We start from the raw sequence: 19788 nt of genomic DNA, 5'->3' as shown, positions 1-19788 counted from the left end.
GTGGCTTTCGTTTTCTGGCTCATTCACCCACACTCGACCTGTGAAGGTCCCGGGTAGAATAGGCCTTCAGCAACCAGTGCTTGCCCTAAAAGGCGACTATGCTTGTCGTAAGAGTCGACTAACGAGATCGGGTGGTCAGGTTCGCTGACTTGGTTGAAACTTGTGATCGGTTCCCAACTGCGCAGATCGATGCTCATGTTGTTGGTCACTGGATTGTCTGGTCCAGACTTTGTTATTTACAGACCGCCGCCATATGGGTGGAATATTACTGAGTGCGGCTCAGTGCTCACTCACATGCTTATTATCAGGGAACCGAGAGGAAACTACATGTTTAACGTGAAACATCAATGTAATCATATACTTCCCGGAATGAATGCAGTTACACGTCTACGCGAGGGCTGAGTGGTGCAGGAGCTCACTCTCGTCCGTGCCGGAGCTAGCTCACAAATTTGTCAAACACTCAACTCGTTCGTGGGACGAGATGGCGCCTATGGTAGTCGCACTTTTCTTCATCTGCGTTCAGTTGGACACTATTACCGGTAAGTAGTATAATACATACAGATACTATTATGTGTTGTGATCTTCAAATGCAAACTGAACGTTTCAGGCCTATGGCTCATGTTGCTCAGTGGGCTTCTGTCAGAGAAAGTTTCACACGTCGAGTTGGGGACTTTCTGTTTATGTTTTGACATATGTTTTTCTTGTGTTTGATATTTCGGGGAGCAGAACACTCTAGTTTTAGTTACTTTAAGACCTGTTTTATCTTATGTGGTATTTTTCACGTCTTGACCTCAAAACGTCTAGACAGCAAGCACTGTGAAATACCCATTGTACCCTTTACTATATAGACACTCCCAATACACGTTTGAACTTGATGTCAGTTTCCTTTGCCACTGGGTGATAATCTTAAGAATATCGCAAGGATGCAAATTACTTTATGTTATTTTGATTGCGAGTATTGTGATACTCACATTTCATTTAACTGTTACCGAACTGAAATAGCTTCAGTTCAGAATGATTCACAGGACCATTTTTCAAAGTCAGTTTTATATTATATCATTTTAACGCATAGTAATTTTGCTGACTTAGACAATGTGGAATCTGACCCTACACTATTTGGTTGGTTTTAAGCAGCATAGATAACAATTTATACATAAAGTAACAAATTTGAGTACTGTTTCAGAAACTTTACATTTGTAAATACAATTTAGCCAAAATCACATTATGTTAAACATAGCCAAAGATTCCGTATGTACACAATGTATTCTAAACTTTGTTTCTTTAAACATTATCCGCACAGCAGTTTAATCAGTGAAAGAAATATTTCACACAGAACAGTGTATCAAGAAAAAATCTTAATCAAATGGATGTTGTACCGTAAACCAGGAGATAGAACAATCTCTGCAGCTCATTGACTTTTCTTTCAGCTGGTCATTTATTCTTGTTTACATAAATCTATGTTTTGATGACACTATCTTACACGTTTTTATTAGCTAGTTCGGAATATGAATGGATCTGAGTGTGAATGAGTGTCACATATAATACATATAATTAAGTTCAATACATTTAATATGAATCTAACTAATTGAATTATCAAGCATGACAGTTGCATTTGGAACGCATTTAATATTTTTTCATGTATGTTCTAAAGTTATCTGTATACCTTTGATTGTTTGGACCAAGCACTATTCTGGGTGTCTTGTCTCTGAAGACAGAAATAATACATTTATTACATAAAGTACCTTCCCTCTCAACGGCCGTTAATTTTTTGTTCAGGTACATCGCTACAATTGACCCAGACTCCAACTCAAGCTTTTTTGAGACAGTCTTTACAATTAAAGTGCGACCTCACTACGACTGACAAAACGGGTGTCCTGCTGTTCCAAAGGAACGGGTACGTCAAATGCTCGGTAAAGAGAGATGACTGTACTCAATACACATCAGACATGAGGTCCCAGACTAAGTACACCTGTGGGTGTGGTCAACAGGGTGACGGCAACTACGTCTACTTCCTCAACGCCTCCTCCTTACACAGCGACGTCGCTGGAAACTGGACATGTGAATATCGAGAGTTTAGCAACACCATCCGTGTTACCCTGACAGGTAAATTTTGATACATGATCGTTTAACATATCTAAATGAAAACATTTTAACGACACCAGCCACTTCCTCGATACCGCTGGAATATACACTGGCCCAAAAAAGAAACGCATAGGTGAAAATCCAATGTTATGAGAGATGATTTATTAACTTAAATTGCACAAAAAGTAATGGAACTTGAGCAATGATAATTCACACGGGTATTAACAAATGTGTGTCAAGACATATACAATCATTCACAGTGGTATTAAGCGTCTCTATTTTCCATGGCATAGTGAGAAAGTCAGTATCTGGTGTGACCACCACGGGCATCAATCACTGCTCTGCATCGCCTGGGCATTGACTGTATAAGACGTCGTATCCGCCTTTGTGGGATTCTTCTCCACTCATCTCGCAACGCATTCACCAACTGTAGACGTGTCTGTGGCTGCGGCTGTCGACGTCGTAACCGTTTACCCAATTGGTCCCATAAATGTTCAATTGGGTTCAAATCCGGCGATTTTGAGGGCCATGGAAGAACTGTAATGTTGTTGTTGGCAAGGAAATCCGTGGTAATGCGTGCTGTGTGCGGTCTTGCATTGTCGTGCTGGAAAATTTCCCTTCTAGCGTCAATTTTAGGAACAACATGACGGTTCAGAATTTCATCCCGGTAGCGTACAGCATTGAGATTCCCTTGCACATGCACCAACTGTGTCCTGCCGTTCATAGATATGCCCCCCACATCATTACACCTCCACCACCGAGTCTGTTGACCTCACGAACGCACTGTCGAGCATATCTCTCATTTCGAGGTCTGTAAACACGCATCCTTCCATCATGTCTGTACAGCAGAAAACGTGACTCATCGCTGAACCAGATCCTCCTCCAATTCAAGAGGTTCCATGCCCGAACGTTCCTGCACCACTGAAGACGTGCACGACGGTGATGGGGATGCAGAACAGGTCCTGCATGAGGTCGCATAGGTCGAATTCCATGCTCTCTTAGGCGATTCCTGATGGTTTGTGGAGAGACTCTACGCAGCCCAGGAACGTGATCAGCGGTACACGTAGCAGTGACGGCCCGATTACGCAGATGAAGCACCCGGATGTAGCGGTCTTGTGCTGGAGTTGTCACCCTTGGTCTCCCACTCCTTGGACGGTCTCTGGTCGAGTTGTGTTGCGTGTATCGTTGCCAGAGACGGGAAATCGTGCTCTGCCTCACATTCAGACGTCTGGCAACTGATGACTGACTTTCCCCAGCTTCCAGACGTCCAATGGCTCTATTTCTGTTTTCTTCATTTAACCTTGGCATTTTTCGCGTCGCATAGAAAGAAATTCGAAGAATGAATCGCAATAGGACCAGTCCCCTTTTATAGCCATCATAATCAAGATTGAGATCCTGCATTTGCACGTGCGTAATGCTTTCAGATTTTCCCACGTGCAGATTATACAAAGCGTTTTCAAGGTGCTGTGGTGTGGCGAATAATCACCAGAGGTTGTGTTTGTTTGTCTGTTTTGGTTGTATTGACTATAAAAACACTTAATATTTACATTAATTGTCATTCCATTCCATATTTTCCGAAAAAATCTACTTTAAAAATGAGATTTCAGCTATGCGTTTCTTTTTTGGGTCAGTGTACCACGCCAGTGTGATTTGTGTTTTGAAATATCAGCAGTGTGGACATGATCAGGAGTAATGGCATGGGGAGGTACTTCATGTCTGCAGGTGGACATTACCGTAGCCTTGTGGGTCAAGCGTTTGCCCGTCACGCTCGGGACCCCGTTCCTGAAACTCATAATGTTGGTCACTGGGTTTGTGGTTCAGACCCGATTATACACAGACCACCCCCATGTAGCTGCAATATTGCTGAGTGTGGCGTAAAAATTAGTGGGAATTTAAAGAATGAGTCATGTTTTCTCCAAACTTCATAATAATTTAGTAACCAGCTGTATTCATAAAGAAAGTCGTGTTCAATGAGTCACATTTTCCCAGACTCGGAGGGTCCAACAGACATGATAGTGGACAAGACAAAAGAGTCGACCAAGGAGGGAGAAAGCGTCAACCTGACCTGCTCGGCCAACTGTCTCCCAGACTGTCGGTACACCTGGACCAAGGGTGGACAGGACCTGACCCGTCAGACCAAAGGGAGTCAGGGTCAGGTCCTAGCTCTGAACGGAGTGTTAGGCGACGACAGTGGCAAGTACACCTGCACCGCCGTCAACCCCTCGTCTAACAAAGCCAGCAACATCTCCGTGAACCTTCATGTTCTGAGTATGTTCGTTTTGTTTCTCTTGTGGAAGCACATGGATATTCTAGGCATGTGTTCGGAATCTTTCACTGTACTACTTTTTAATGATTCTGGAAAGGGGTTTGTTTTCTTTGGTTTTGTTTTGTTTTTGTTTTTTTTTTGTTTGTTTGTTTGTTTGTCACAGTTAGAGAAAGAGACACAAGTAAACTCACGTTCAAGGCATGCACCTCTTTTAATAAGTGCAATGATCCCGAAGCGTACATCCATTGCACGTAGCTGCCCTTTCTCATCTAAAGAACCCGTGAAGATCTTCAGGAACACATGCTTGTCGTAAGAGGCGACTAACGGGATCAGATGGTCAGGCTCGCTGACAAGGTTAACATATGTCATCATGTGCTTTTCACGTAGATCGATGCTCATGTTTATTCCAAAATGGATTATGTATGGGCCGCTGTTGCACAGCTGGAATATCGCTGAATGCGTCGTTAAACAAGATAAAACAGACAAACTAGACTCCATCATTTATAGACCGCCGGCAAATAACGGGAATATTGTTGAGTGAGGTGTTAGTCAACAAAGACAAGGAATCGGCTTCAGAGCAGCCTACTGTTGTTCACTCACCCTATTCTTGTTAAGTAACACAGTTTCTGTTGAGTTACACCACTATTGTTAAGTCATGTTAAGTCATGCTGTTGAGTCATGCCAACTTTCTTGTTTAACTCACACCGTTGTTGTTAAGTCACAGCATTTTGGTGAGTCACACCATTGTTGTTACGTCATTAAGTCTTGATGAACGTTTTGAGGTTATACTTTCGTCAGGTCGTTAAGTGATTTTAATTTGCATGACGATGCGCATATATTTAACATATGCTTTGATGAGAGAATTCCAAACTTGACCTCACTAGAGATTCACTTTCAGTGTGTAATCTAGGTTTTACTGGCCACATTTTACAATTTGGCAATTTGAATAGGTGTGTTATAATTAAATGGCTTGAATGGGTGTAGATGTGCACTTCCGACGTTATGGCGCTGAGTGGGGTGTCTCGTGTGTACACGAGCAGAACATATTTCACAGTACCTATATCATGGGAGTTTAAATCCACTTGTAACTTTTCATATTCATAATTATTGAACGCTCTAACATGTACTGAATCAAGCGATCTATCAGATGTCTGTTACAATTGTACTTTCTTGGTGTCAAGTTTCAAGTCGCTAGTTCCAGCCACCAGGTAGCTGAGTATCCTACCTCTCATGAATCAAACCGCAAAAAATAGTCACCATGGATGAAAACCAGTCAGATTTGCCAGCTGTACCTTACAGTTGTACACGGGTCCCGATTCCAGGAGTCGTTCAACTGCTTCTACGGATTCTCCAATATTAAACCACTGAACAGTTGAAACAAAGCAACGTTGAGAGCGGATAATCCTTGGATGGGTGACTGTGTTTGGCAGCTTGAGTCCTGAGAGTCTCTAGGACTGCAGTCCTGCCCCACACAGAAGAACATGCGATATATGTGGTCTCATTTTAGGCAGGTGATTTTGTTCAAAATTGCCTCTTCAACCTGCAGAGAATGGGTACCCGATGAGAAATGTCATGTGACAGTTAACCTTCTAGCGCCTCACAGGCAGCTGGTGTTATCTGGGGTAATGATAACATCGCTTTAAAAAGGCTATTCTTCCTTGAATGGCTGGAAAAACAGACCGTATTTTTTTTAAGCCGAACCAAGGCCACCTCGTGTTGTTGATTTGTAAGACACGACGCTCTCGCTGTTTGCTTAAATTCAAATTTAGCGTCCGCATTCGGTATCTGTACGATAGCTACAAAAAAAACATAACCAGCGTAAATGCTTTGAACAGAGGTTTGCCTACTGTAGGCCACAGTCAGCATACATTACAAAGTATTTACGTTAATTTGTGCAAAATAATCCCGAAACATCAGATGTATAGTTTCTTTTGTTCACCAGTATATTTTAGGATATACAGCACTACAGCGTTAAAGGTCAGTCTGCTTCTGCGGTGATATTTCTGATGAATATACATGTGTACATATGTGTTTTGTGTGCTACAACAGAGACGTAAATTCCATTTCCTTCGACCTACTTATCAAATACCTTCCTTGTGCTGTACAAACATCAATGGAAGTACGCAGCAGCCACCTAGTTTTCCAAGTCTAAAGTTGTTTTGTGGTAACCTATAACATAGAGCGTGGATTTTCTGCGTCTATTGTATAATCCTTACTCTTTACGCGAAAACATTGAGATATTTAATGACGTAAAGAGTCAGAGAGTGTCACACCATAAAGGAACACATATAAATGCCTTCGACGAACCTGAAGCCCCCATTTTGGAAAATCTATATCTGATCTAGGTTCACTCATGTACGTGACAACGACGTTGAATCACTCGTGTACGTGACTACGACGTTACGTCACTCGTGTACGTGACTACGACGTTACGTCACTCGTGTACGTGACAAATGTATCAGGGCAGTGAATGTACAAAGGACAAACACGCTACGGGTGTGAGCTACTGGTCGAGGAATGTTTATTTTGTTGTCGATAAGTAACCCTGAAACATTTACAGAAATAATGATGCAATAAATAGTACATCAAATCACCAATGTGCAATACTTATTACTAGTAGCTATAAACAGACAAGATAACATAAAATACACGATAATGTTACAACTTATCTTGTCAAGTATATAACAAGACATATATGAATAAATATTCAAATTTAAACAAGGTTATGAACATGTTTACAAATTGATGTTTATATAATACATGGGTTGGATGGTAACTGATCTATATTACAATTGTTAATGTATTGGATATAGTTAATGGAATACATAGGATAATAGTACAAATCTGAAATGAATTATTCAAACAATGAGGCTACCCTGTGGGTGAGACTGGGGTGACGACACAGCACGGCAACACACTGTATCCAGAATATATCTGAAGAAAATATAATTACTCTCAAAACTAACATGCTTTACAATTTATGTTCTTTGTGAAATGTTATTTGCACATATTGTATACACATACCTAAACAACAGAATTAAAATATGACTATTCACATTCTCATACACGCAGAGTAAAGATGTAGAAAGTTGATAGTAATTACAAAAAAACATTACAACTGCTAAGCCTGGTTTAGCATATTTATGTTTATAGATAATGGATGACATTTAGACAATATCAAACGCCTAGTTTACTTTAATAGAACATATTTAACGTATCACAACATATAAGTGCAATGATATAAATATGCAGAGATATATTAAACTAACCTGATACGTGGCAAAGACGTTACGTCACTCGTGCACGTGACTACGACATTGCGTCTCTTGTGTACGTGACAGAGACGTTGCGTCACTCGTGTACGTCACTCGTGTACGTGAGAGCGACGTTGCGTCACTTCATGTTCCTGGCACGCAGTGAACATCATTCCCTACTTATCCAGTGCCCAACAGCTCCATTCTGTGACGCAAGGGTGGATTTTGACGCACCGTCATTCGTTGCGCTGAGAAATATGTCTTCACGACGGTTTCAGCAGTGTTCCAGCAATATCGCAGCGGCAGACACCGAAAATCGGCGTCAAACTTTGTTCCCATGTGGAGAGTCGAACCCGAGTCTTTGGAGTGACGAGGGAACGTTTTAAACACTAAGCGCCCCCACCGCCCTTTGTGCAAAAGTAGAGGAAGACGTATAACGTTTTCCTGGTTTAAAATTCCGCTTCTCCCCAATAAATTTAACTCTGCGTGTTTCACTGGAATGGTGAAATGTATGAAATCCTTTCCGAAGTCAAGCATTCTTGCAGAGCGGTCAGTGAGTCAGCCTCGACAAGAGGCTTTTAATCGTTCCAAGATCATTCCTCTGCTAAGCTGATTTGAATGCACGAAGCGAAGGCTCATATTACCATTCCTCACAGTCTGTAGTCTCCTTTTTATAAGATCCTGTCATTCACAACCTCACAAAGCTGCATTTATGTGGCTACAAAATCATTTGTGCAACAGTCTCCAATATCCCGCCAAATCCAAATCCCATTACATCTCACGGAAACAGAAGTTGAGATTGGGTCCTTTTAACCGCTATGACCTGCATTTCAGGTCAGAATTTATTTGTAACAAATACTTGGAAAGTATGAGGCAACGCATTATAAAACGACATGGAACAAAATTCTCCAATCTTTCTCCAACCGTCTATACGTCGTCGTTGTCTGTATCAACGCCAGTGGTGGACATACAAGATACTGGATTTGTGAACTGACATCTGACACTACATCTCGTCAAGGGCGTGTCACAATACCCAGTGTAAAGTCATACAGACATTACCCTGTCAGTAGGCACACATTCATTACGGAAAACACAACAAATCACATTATTGTTTGCATTATGAAATGACATTAAATAATTTACAGTTTCTTTATTTCATAGTATAGTTATGTTGTCAGATGCTAACCATAAAATAAAATCACGACTGACAATACAGAACAACTTTCAAGGAACACAATACGGACAAATAGCAAGTATGATGCCTACGATTTAATTGCCTATTCAATCACAATCGGACTTTTGATTTTATCAATGTTCAAAAATACTACTGTCAGTAAATTTTGAAGTTGTAAAATGTAATATAGACAGACGGGACAAGAGGGTATGCATTACTGAAGCGAATGGTCTGACGAATTATGGCTGAACTATGTCACATATGACGTCACAATTGTAAAAGGTCACGTGAGTTGCCGAAGTTACTAGTGGATAAATAGTCGAAGCTGAGATACCAGAAACGGATTAAATTATGATGATATTTTGGCATTAAATTTGGCATACATATTTCTGATGACTTTATCTTGAACTCAGTCAGTTAAAACAGTTTCCAGTATTCTCTTTTAGGCCATAACTTTCAATAGCATTTAGAGAAGAATTGTGAACTACATTTCTGGTTTTAAGATTTCAATTACCCACCTGCTATTTAACTTACCTCTTCATGTGCTTGTTGACAGGTATCACTGGCAGGACACCTGATACCTTGTATCATCACTGTTTGAAGGTTGTTCATGTGTATGTTAAAGGTTGGAGTGTTCAATGAAGTCTGTTTCAACAACTATTTCATGTGATTATGGACAAAAGTTGTTGCACATGTTTTGTAGCTGGACCGAAAAGGATAGTGGGAGTCCCCTTCACCCCGACCTTGAGAACCTCGAGAGGTGAAGCAGCCAGATTGGAGGTCACCTTCTCCGGCGACCCACTACCAGAGGTCAGCTTGTGGAAGATTGAAGAGGGAGCTCTGACCCCTGTTGACAATGTCGTCGTGGATACAGCGTTTCAAGGTAGGTAGAACTTCGCCCTGGGCCCACTTGCACAAAGCAATCTTAGCGCTAGGACTGTTTTAAGCCTATGCTGAAAAATGGGAGTTATTGTAGCGCTACGATCGCTTCGTGCAAGTCAGCCTTGGTGCCGTTAAAGATGGGAGGGCCTGGGTGGGGAGCTGTGTCAGAGGAAAAAGAGGACAAAACTGACCAAGGTTGGTGGGACACCCTGCCTCTTGTACACTTGTTGAGTGATTATTCCAATATTCCAGCAATATCACGGCGGAGAACACCAGAAATGGCCTTTACATTATACCTATGTGGGGAATCGAACCCTGGCCTTTGGCGTGACAAGCGAGCACTGTAACTACAAGGCTACCCTGTCACCCCATTGTAAAGAGGAAAGTAGGGGACGATATGTACAGTGAAGTGAGTGATTAGAAGTATCACCAATATGTCCTGTTAAGATATCAGTAATTTTAATGTGGATATCAGAAATTAAGCAAAACATTATTAATACAAATTTGTTTAGATAGAATACAGATATATTTAAACCAATTGAAGATATGTTTAGTTTCTTGACAAATGTGAAAACGACTTGCCATACGTGACCACCAGTAAGTGAAAATATTCTGTTGAGGCAAGGTACAAAGAGTATCCAAGGATCTCTTCGATAGAGACCCATGTTCGCGGGTTTGGCAGCATCTAAGTTTTAAATACATAACTTATAACAACTTGATGAAGATAAAATTCTATTTTCATCAGTATTAATTTGTAGCATATTTTCTAAATACCATGTTACTGATGTCACAGAGTCCGTATCCGCGTTAGGATCAGTCTGTAAGTCTCGTTTTTGTGGACCAAGTTTCGCATGATTGTTTCAGGTGCCCCGGGAAGAGTAGGCAGTGTTACTGCTGTGTTTGACGTGAAGGTGGAGACGGACAAGGACCTTGGCATGTACTGTGTCTTAGCCGTGAATGTCGTGGATAGGACCTACGTCTACTATGATCTGCAGGGTGAAGGTCAGTGGCTCTTCCAGGCACCTGGTCAATGTAGGTTCGTGTATGTGTGCATGTTTGTGTATGTCTCCCTCCATGTCTAGTTTGTCTGAATGTTTCACCTTCCTTCTGTATTTATTCTCTCTCAATCTAGCAGTCTCTGCTCAGTTCTCATTGTCCCTTTTCCAGCTCTCCTACTTTCTCTCCATTTCTCAAGTGTCTCCGTGCAGTACTATGTATTTCCCTTGCCCTTACCTCCCCATCTGTCAAAGTGTCTCTGCCTCAGTCCACCACTCCTTACCTCTTTTGCCCTTCTCCCCACATCTGTCAATGTATGTCTGCCTGAGTCCACCACTCCTTACACCCCTTGCTCTTCTCTCCTCATCTGTCAATGTGTGTCTGCCTCAATCCACCTCTACTTACCTCCCTTGCCCTCGCCTCCTCATCTATCAATGTGTGTCTGCCTCATTCCACCACTCCTTACCTCCCTTGTACTTCTCTCCCCATTTGTCAATGTGTGTCTGCCTCAGTCCGCCAATCTTTACCTCCTTTGCACTTCTCTCTTCATCTGTCAGTGTGTGTCTGTCTCAGCCCATCACTCCTTACTTCCCTTGCAATTCTCTCTTCATTTGTCAATGTGTCTCTGCCTCAATCCACCTCTACTTACCTCCCTTGCTCTTGTCTTTCCATTTGTCAATGCGTGTCTGCCTCAGTCCACCACTCCAACCTCCCGTGCACTTCTCTCTTCATCTGTCAATGTTTCTCAGCCTCCATCCACCTCTACTTACCTGACTTGCACTTGTCTTTCCATCTATCAATGTGCGTCTGCCTCAGTCACCTCTACTTACCTCCCTTATCCTTGTCTTTCCATCTGTCAGTATATGTCTGCCTCAATCCACTTCTACTTACCTCCTTTGCCCTAGCGTGTCTTTCCATTTGCCAATGTGTCTGTCTCAATCCACCTTTACTTACCTCCCTTGCCCTTCTCTCTTCATCTGTCAATGTGTGTCTCCCTCCATCCACCACTACTTACCTCCTTTGCGCTAGCTTGTCTTTCCATCTGTTAATGTGTGTTTGCCTAAATCCACCACTACTTTTCTCCCTTGCCCTTGTCTTTATATCTGTCAATGTGTCTCAGCCTCCATCCACCACTACTTACCTGACTTACACTTCTCTCTTCATCTGTCAATGTGTCTCTGCCTCAATCCACCTCTACTTACCTCCTTTGCCCTTGTCTTTCCATCTGTCAATGTATGTCTGCCTGAATCCACCTCTACTTACCTCCCTGTCTTTCTGTCAGTGTGTCCCTGTCCCTGCCTCAATCCACCACCCTTTACCTCCCTTGCAATTCTCTCTTCATCTGTCAATGTCTCTCAGCCTCCATCCACCTCTACTTACCTGACTTGCACTTGTCTTTCCCTCTGTCAATGTGTGTCTGCCTCAGTCCACCTCTACTTACCTCCCTTGCACTTCTCTCCCCATTTGTCAATGTGTGTCTGCCTCAGTCCGCCACTCTTTACCTCCCTGGCACTTCTCTCCCCGTATGTCAATGTGTGTCTGCCTCAGTCCGCCACTCCTTACGACCCTTGCCTTTCTCTCCTCATCTGTCAATGTGTGTCTGCCTCAATCCACCACTACTTACCTCCCTTGTCCTTCTCTCTTCATCTGTCAATGTGTGTCTGCCCCAGTCCACCACCACTTACCTCCTTTGCCCTAGCTTGTCTTTCCATCTGTTAATGTGTGTTTGCCTCAATCCACCACTCCTTACCTCCCTTGCCTTTGTCTTTCCATCTGTCAATGTATATCTGCCTCAGTCCATCACTACTTACCTCCCCTGCACTTGTCTTTCCATCTGTCAATGTCTGTCTGCCCCAATACACCACTACTTACCTCCCTTGTCCTCGCCTACCCACCCGTCAATGTGTCTCTGCCTCCATCCACCACAATTTACCTGACTTGCACTTCTCTCTTCATCTGTCAATGTGTGTCTGCCTCAGTCCACCACCACTTACCTCCTTTGCCCTAGCTTGTCTTTCCATCTGTTAATGTGTGTTTGCCTCAATCCACCACTCCTTACCTCCCTTGCCTTTGTCTTTCCATCTGTCAATGTATATCTGCCTCAGTCCATCACTACTTACCTCCCCTGCACTTGTCTTTCCATCTGTCAATGTCTGTCTGCCCCAATACACCACTACTTACCTCCCTTGTCCTCGCCTACCCACCCGTCAATGTGTCTCTGCCTCCATCCACCACAATTTACCTGACTTGCACTTCTCTCTTCATCTGTCAATGTGTGTCTGCCTCAATCCACCACTCCAACCTCCCTTGTCCTTCTCTCCTCATCTGTCGATGTGTCTATGCCCCAATCCACTCATCGGAGCTGAGGTATCGATGTGACTTGTTGAAATATGGACATGACTGTATCATGTTGTATTGGTGTGAAGTTGAGATATTGATATAGCTGTACTGAAGTACTGATATGACGATTCATATTGTAGGTGATCAGACTGTTGGTGCACTTTGCGGCACAGCTGAAAATGGTGAGTAATGAAGCTAAGACCCCTCATTAATAATTTTATGCGGGTAATATACTGAACAACAACAGAAACGCAATTTTCGAAAAAATGAAATCTCATAAAAGTAAGCGGTCATGTTTATGTCGTCTATTTAAAAACACGAGAAACAGACTGGCTGACTGAAGGCACGCCCTAACATATCTTTATGGTGGTATGCAAACATCCCGATGAGGATAAGGGATATCTTGATGGAGATATGTCATAGCATATCTAGTGTGAGGCGCGTTATAACATGTCCAAATGGAGACATACGTCCTAACACATATCTGTGGTAGTGCGCATAACACATAACGATATCCCAGTGGGATATGTCACAGCACATCCCGTTTGAGTACGTCCTCGCATATAACTACGTTGTACGTCTTAACATATCCCAATGGATGTCCGTCATAACATATACTGATAGAGGTACACCACAGCACGGCCTGAAGGAGGTACGTGGAAATATATATTCTGATGAAAATACGTCATGTGATATCCCAGTGGTGTATGTCATACCACATCCCGTTTGAGGTACGTCTTCACATAACATAGCCCTATGTGGTGCGTCATAACATATCCCGATGGAGGTACATTATAACATAGCCCTATTCCGTTTGATAGCATATCCCTGATGGAAGTACGCCATAATATGGCCTGACTGAGGTAAGTTATAACGTGTCCCGATGGGAAAACGTCATAACTTACCCCTTCGGAGGTACGTCATGGCATATCCCAATGGAGGTACGTCATAGCATACCCCTGTAGAGGAACGTCATAGCATGTCCCGTTTGAAGATCTTCCTAACACTTCCTGATGGAGATACGCTGTAAATGGAGGATGGAGGTACGTCATAACATACTCCAAAGGTGGCACGTCATAATAGATTCCTATTGGTTACGTCATCGCATAACCTGATAAAGAGACGTAATAACATATCTTTATGCAAGTACGTCACAGCACTTTCGGATTCGGAAACCTTAGTAAGTTCAGTTACTCATACCACTACATATCTGTATGTCCAGGAATGCGCATGTTCGGATTTGGAGCCTGTGTCGGTGTAGGCGTCATGCTCGCTATTGGAACCATCGCTGCTGTTGCATTCTGGGGACAATACCGCAAGATAAAAAGAGGTAACCATTTTTGTTGTTGAAATGGCGCTCTACCGCTTTTAAGATGTCAAGAGCTCGACTGAAAGACTAGCTCATAGCACGCATGCCTGCGTCCTACACTTATATTCACAATATATATCATAGCCTTTGTCAGGCAATGGGCGCATGAATAAATGAAAGACGTATCCTATGTCAGGAAATGGACAAACGAATTAATGAATGACATATCCTTCTTCAAGCAATAGACACCTGAATTAATGAATGACCTATCCAATGTTGGACAGTGCATGAATGTTTAAATGACATGTCCTTTATCAGGCAGTGGTCACTTATGGACATGGATAACATATGGACACATGAGTTAATTAATGATATATTCATCTGGGAATGGATGAAAAAATAGAAGAGGTCAAATTTTATCCATCAGGCAAAGATCTAACCAACAAACAAACCAGAGAATTAATTTATGCTTCACTCATTTTCTAAATGTTTCATTTGATTTTCTAAATGTTATTTTTAAGATTTGAAATATAATTATACCACTGGCAATATTAGCTATCATTTGTCTTTACAGATTTGGAATTTCCGTATGCTTCGACTGTCAGGTTTGTGAAACTTGTCACATGTAGCAGTTTACATCGGATGAGGGCAGTATAGTATGCTGGTATAAGCTCGGAAGTATGTCGAGATGAAACAGATTGAGGATAACTTCTTCCCGTTTCCGGATTCAGAGACAATCAAGGAGAAAATATTTGGTGGAAACCCTACTTGATGTTAATTTATATACAAAATTCGGGTAGCTCAGTGGTTTAAGCGTTCGCTCGCCACGCGGAAGACCCGGGTTCGAGTTTTTACATGGGTACTATGTGTGAAGCCCATTCATGGTGTCCACCGTCATCATTTTGTTGGAATATTCCTGAAAGCAGTTCAAAGCTCATTAATTGGCATGGTCGTTCATTGTAGTGTAGGGGAGATAATTCAAACCTAAACTCGTATTTTACGAGTTAGGGGCACAGTCAAGGCTAAAAGAGTGTTATATTGCAGCTGACATCGAACCATAAGCTCTAACTCAGTTAAAACGAAAGTAAACTATTCACAACCAACACAAGACTCCTTCAAATTCCAACTGTAATGTCATATAATATAATGGACCTCCCTAAAGATTTTGTCTCGGTTACTGTAAAAATCGTCAAAATCGTCCATCATCAGTTTAAAGATTAACGAGAAACATAACTTGCTCCCTCACAACCTGATGTGTTGTTTCTTGTCTTCGTAGTACCCCAAGCGGCATGGATCCAAACCACTACCAGGAACTCCCCTCTCCGAAGAATTTGAAGAAAAGCCTGCTAGATGGAGGGTACCTTCTGCCAGAGGGAGATCGTCCTGGGGGTAAGGAATCATTCTTTTGGTTAAGTGGTTGTTTTCAGGGCCGCTACCCAATTCGATGAAACATTATTTCCACTATGTTCCAGAGGAAGAAGCATCGCACCTTTAGGAACAAAGAATTGAAAAATTGAAATGAAACAATAGGATAGGTGTCTTTTACTCTTGGATAAGCGTTAGTACATGGCATAGTACATGTAGCAGTATAATAGGCTATAGCAATCAATTTATGTTACTGCAGTGTACTGTATTCAGACTGACGAAAAATCGGTTGAGGACAAAGCCATCGCCACCAAGGCAGCCACCAACCCAATCTACGACCACATCAGCCTTTTCGACGATGGCACCATCCAAAGACAGTAAGGACGCCACTCGACGTTATTCTGCCTTCATCCATAACCCTGACATCAACACGAACCCTAACTTAAATACTAAACATTGCCTAGATTTTCGAAGCTCTCTTAGCGTTAAGAGAAGCGTAAGTGCCATACATTAACATTAAATTACGACTATCTTAGCGCTAAGAGAGATTCGAAAATCTGGGCCCATGCCATCAGACTCAGTGAAACATTTATCCTCCTACATATTGCCATCTTTTCCACTAACGGGATGGCCAGACTTGCTGATTGTTGTCTGTTGCCAATAGTTTGGTGCTCATGCTGTTGATCGTTGGATTGTCTGGTCCAGACTCGATTATTTACAGACCACCACCACATAGCTTGAATATTGCTCAGGTCGGTGTGAAACAAAATTCACTCACTCACTTTGCATAGTCATAAACTATGCTTCTAAAAGCAGAGTGGTCTGTAAAATCGCCGTTACATCCTCAATGTCTCAGCCAGTGGTGAGACTTTTATGCGTGAAATTGTATGTCAGTGGTTGTGCGGCATAAAACTAAACTAGCTCACTCCTCGTCGTTTCTAGTTACCCAATTTATCCTCATTCTTAACACCAGCATCACGTTATTCCTCATTTTCATCATCAGCATTCTCATCTTGAACTCCACCATCAATAACAACATAAACCCAACCACCCCATCCCCATTGTTATGTTCGTCACTAACACTATCCAAGCGTCATCCTCATCGCCAACCTTCATCCAAACCAACCTCACGCTCAACCCTAACTCCATATTGAAATCCGTAACCAGCAACCCGAATACCAGCCTCACCCCATGCCCATCCTCAAGTCGAACCTCAACCTTGGTTAAGCCCAAAATCATCCTCATCCCAAACATTATCTCAGCATCATTCTCAGCCCCGAAGTGGAACCATCAAACGCCTGAACTCACACATTACCTTTAACCTAATCTTCTTCCTCACGCTCTTCCTCATCGATCGTCTGACTAAAGTTGCGCGGACTAATGCTTATTTACTTTTCCGATGGTCGTTAGCCGTTGATCTGATCCTGTACTGTCTTTGACCACAGGAACAGCGACTGCAGCACCAGTAGTAGCTGAACAACTTGGCCGACATGGAAAATGCTGACAGGGACTCTGGCTATTGTCCAGTTAGTTCAAGCAGGAGACGCCAGTCTGTGTGAGAGCAGATTTACGAAATGTCTTTTGTCAGTGGTATTTTACAATACATTATCAACGTCTTCGATATTTTCATATTCTCAAAACCTTGCCTGATTTATGTATGTTCACGTTAAGGACTGAATACTTACTGTATTGTTATAGACGTTTCTTGTTTGATTCTAATTTAATTTTTTGAATTTGTTGCTGTCGAGATCGGAAAGCCATATATGGTCGAAAATAGTTCCAATCCGAAAACAACCCAGTCCTGTCAAATATAATAGATGTCACTATTGGCACACCCAACACAGAATACCAACTCAGTCCAGTGTTCCCCTGATACAGCCTAATTTTTGGTCCAATTGTTAACCTCAAACCACCACACCCTTTTCAGAATGTCCTTCTAAACCTTACCTCATATCCAGCTCGACACCTGTCTCAGCTGTCTTTGAAACCTCTCATAAATTCTCCCTCCAATCCAACCACACTCAAACTGCAACCTGTCTACAGTCTTCCAGATTCTACTTTCATCCTATAAGCACTACTCCAGGGGTTCCTTCACAATGCAACTTTTACTGAGGGTAACCTTAACTCCCATTCTTTAACATTTCCTTTCCATTAAGTTACCTTTGTGACTTAAGGTCACCTTATGTTTTATGAAACGAGGCGTTAGGGTCTCTCGAACCAAAATCCACGTGTATTTTCAGCTCAAGCCCATCACGACCCTCAGATTAACCCAAAGTCTACTTCCTACCAGATTCTCCTAACTTCAGTTCACTTTCCTAATGCCGTACTCAAATCCCTCCCCCTTCTTCAAACCGTGTTAATCAAACCGTATCACGACGCAAATGTTCACTATTTAACAATTTGCTCTTTGTATTAAACATTTTATCAATTTGAGAGCCTTGCATGAGATGACTATGTATCTTCGCGTGGGGTACCAGGGCCTCTATGTAGCTATTGCCTTCATAGTAACGAATGACGTCATCTTGACCGGGAACTTTGTAATAGTCGACACCTTGGTGGCCAGGGACTTAATAACAGTTGATTTCATGGTGACCAGGGACTTTATGTCAGTTGTTTCCATGGTGACCGGGAACTTTACCTACTATAAGAGTTGAATTCATGGTGACCAGGCACTTTATGGCAGTTTTTTTTCCATGGTGACCGAGGACTGTAAAGAGTTGACTTCATGATGACCGGGGACTTTATAACAGTTTACTTCAACTGGGGAGAGTCGTAAATTGTAAGCATGGTATATAAGCAGGAATAGGGATTATGTGTTGTTATAACGGGGGATCTTTAAGACAGAATGACACGTATCTGCCAACCCGGACAATGTTCCACCAGGAATTTCCTTTTGTTACAAGTAGATGGAAGAAGATGAGCGGTGCACATTATGATTTAACTCATCACAGGGGTTTTCTGCTTTGTATCCTGAATTCTTTTCCTTTATAATACCTTCATGCTGTAGAAATATTGGACTTACAATAGTATAATACTCCAGTTTCCCTATGTGGCTGAAATAACATCGATGCAACTTTAAATTTTAACTCTCTTACTCATTAACCTAACAATTCTCCATTTGTGCATAATGTCATGATGGGGAAATTTGATTTGAACCTAATTAGAGCAGACAAAAAAGTATGATATTTATAAAGCGGAATCAGCCGCGCTCAACAATGACCCCCCGCATCCGCATCCAGGTGAACGCTACCCTTCCTGGAAGCCATTGTTTCGACTGATCAGGGAACTATATCATACACATATTATCCTCCCTTCCATCTCAGCTTTTCGTTGACCTGAAAATATATTTTCACACAACGATTAGTTTTTTCACGCATCTAAATGTCTCAGCTTTTATATATTTTATAATAAATTTTCTAACATGAAACGAGTTTGGGGTTTTTTTCATAACGTCTTAGCCTTTTCTATATTTGATGACAAATTTGACCAAATGATACGAATATATATTTTATCAGACGAGTGAGTGAGTTTAGTTTTAGGCCGCACTCAGCAATATTCCCGGTATGTAGTAGCGGTCTGTAAATAATCGAGTCACGGCAGACAATCTGGTGATCAACAGCATGAGCGTCGATCTACACTATTGCAATATGACATTGGTCAACCAGATCAGCGAGTCTTGCCACCTGATCCCGTTAGTCAACACCTGGGTTACTAAAGCAGTTCGAACCCAGATGTTTCTGAAAAGCAAATGCATAGGACAGCTGAATTTTGTTATTCATTATAAATGAATAGTTTTGACTGAACCACTTTGGTCACACATATCTGTAGGATGTACAGTAAGCAACCGTATCAAATATGTAACGTAATACATATTTTGTATTGAAACTGTCAATAAACGGAAATTGAAAGCAAAATGCACGTGTGTGCTTTGACACACGCACTGCATTAAGACCGTTCAAATACTGTACGTGACATGTATATAGGTAAAGGACATTTGCCCGCTCTCACGCATTCACACATACACACACGCGCGCAGCATGAAAAAAGATATCGATTTTGAAGCGAGATACAGCTACACCAACAGGACAAAAATACAGTTTAACTAGTTTGCTGATGGTTA

The 19788-nt window shown here is 42.0% G+C and overlaps 1 protein-coding gene across 1 annotated transcript; it reads left to right on the top strand.

Moving 5' to 3' along the window:
- Positions 1 to 9: 9 nt before the first annotated feature.
- Positions 10 to 19096, top strand: LOC137295863 (uncharacterized). Its single transcript, XM_067827420.1, has 11 exons — positions 10 to 539; positions 1777 to 2103; positions 4072 to 4350; positions 9480 to 9659; positions 10523 to 10660; positions 13135 to 13176; positions 14217 to 14324; positions 14878 to 14908; positions 15580 to 15692; positions 15928 to 16045; positions 17114 to 19096. The coding sequence occupies exons 1-11, from the start codon at positions 374 to 376 to the stop codon at positions 17142 to 17144; spliced, it is 1533 nt and encodes a 510-aa protein (XP_067683521.1). The 5' UTR covers positions 10 to 373; the 3' UTR covers positions 17145 to 19096.
- The last annotated feature ends 692 nt before the right edge of the window (positions 19097 to 19788 follow it).

This window comes from Haliotis asinina, chromosome 9 (genome assembly GCF_037392515.1).
Source record: "Haliotis asinina isolate JCU_RB_2024 chromosome 9, JCU_Hal_asi_v2, whole genome shotgun sequence".
NCBI classification, from domain to species: domain Eukaryota; kingdom Metazoa; phylum Mollusca; class Gastropoda; order Lepetellida; family Haliotidae; genus Haliotis; species Haliotis asinina.
This window is presented reverse-complemented; position numbering and strand designations above follow the sequence as displayed.

Coding starts and splice junctions, on each gene's coding strand:
- LOC137295863 (XM_067827420.1), top strand. CDS start 374: ATGCAGTTACACGTCTACGCGAGGGCTGAGTGGTGCAGGAGCTCACTC. Junction 14,909..15,579: donor CCGTATGCTTCGACTGTCAG/GTTTGTGAAACT, acceptor TTGTCTTCGTAG/TACCCCAAGCGGCATGGATC. Junction 15,693..15,927: donor AGAGGGAGATCGTCCTGGGG/GTAAGGAATCAT, acceptor ATGTTACTGCAG/TGTACTGTATTCAGACTGAC.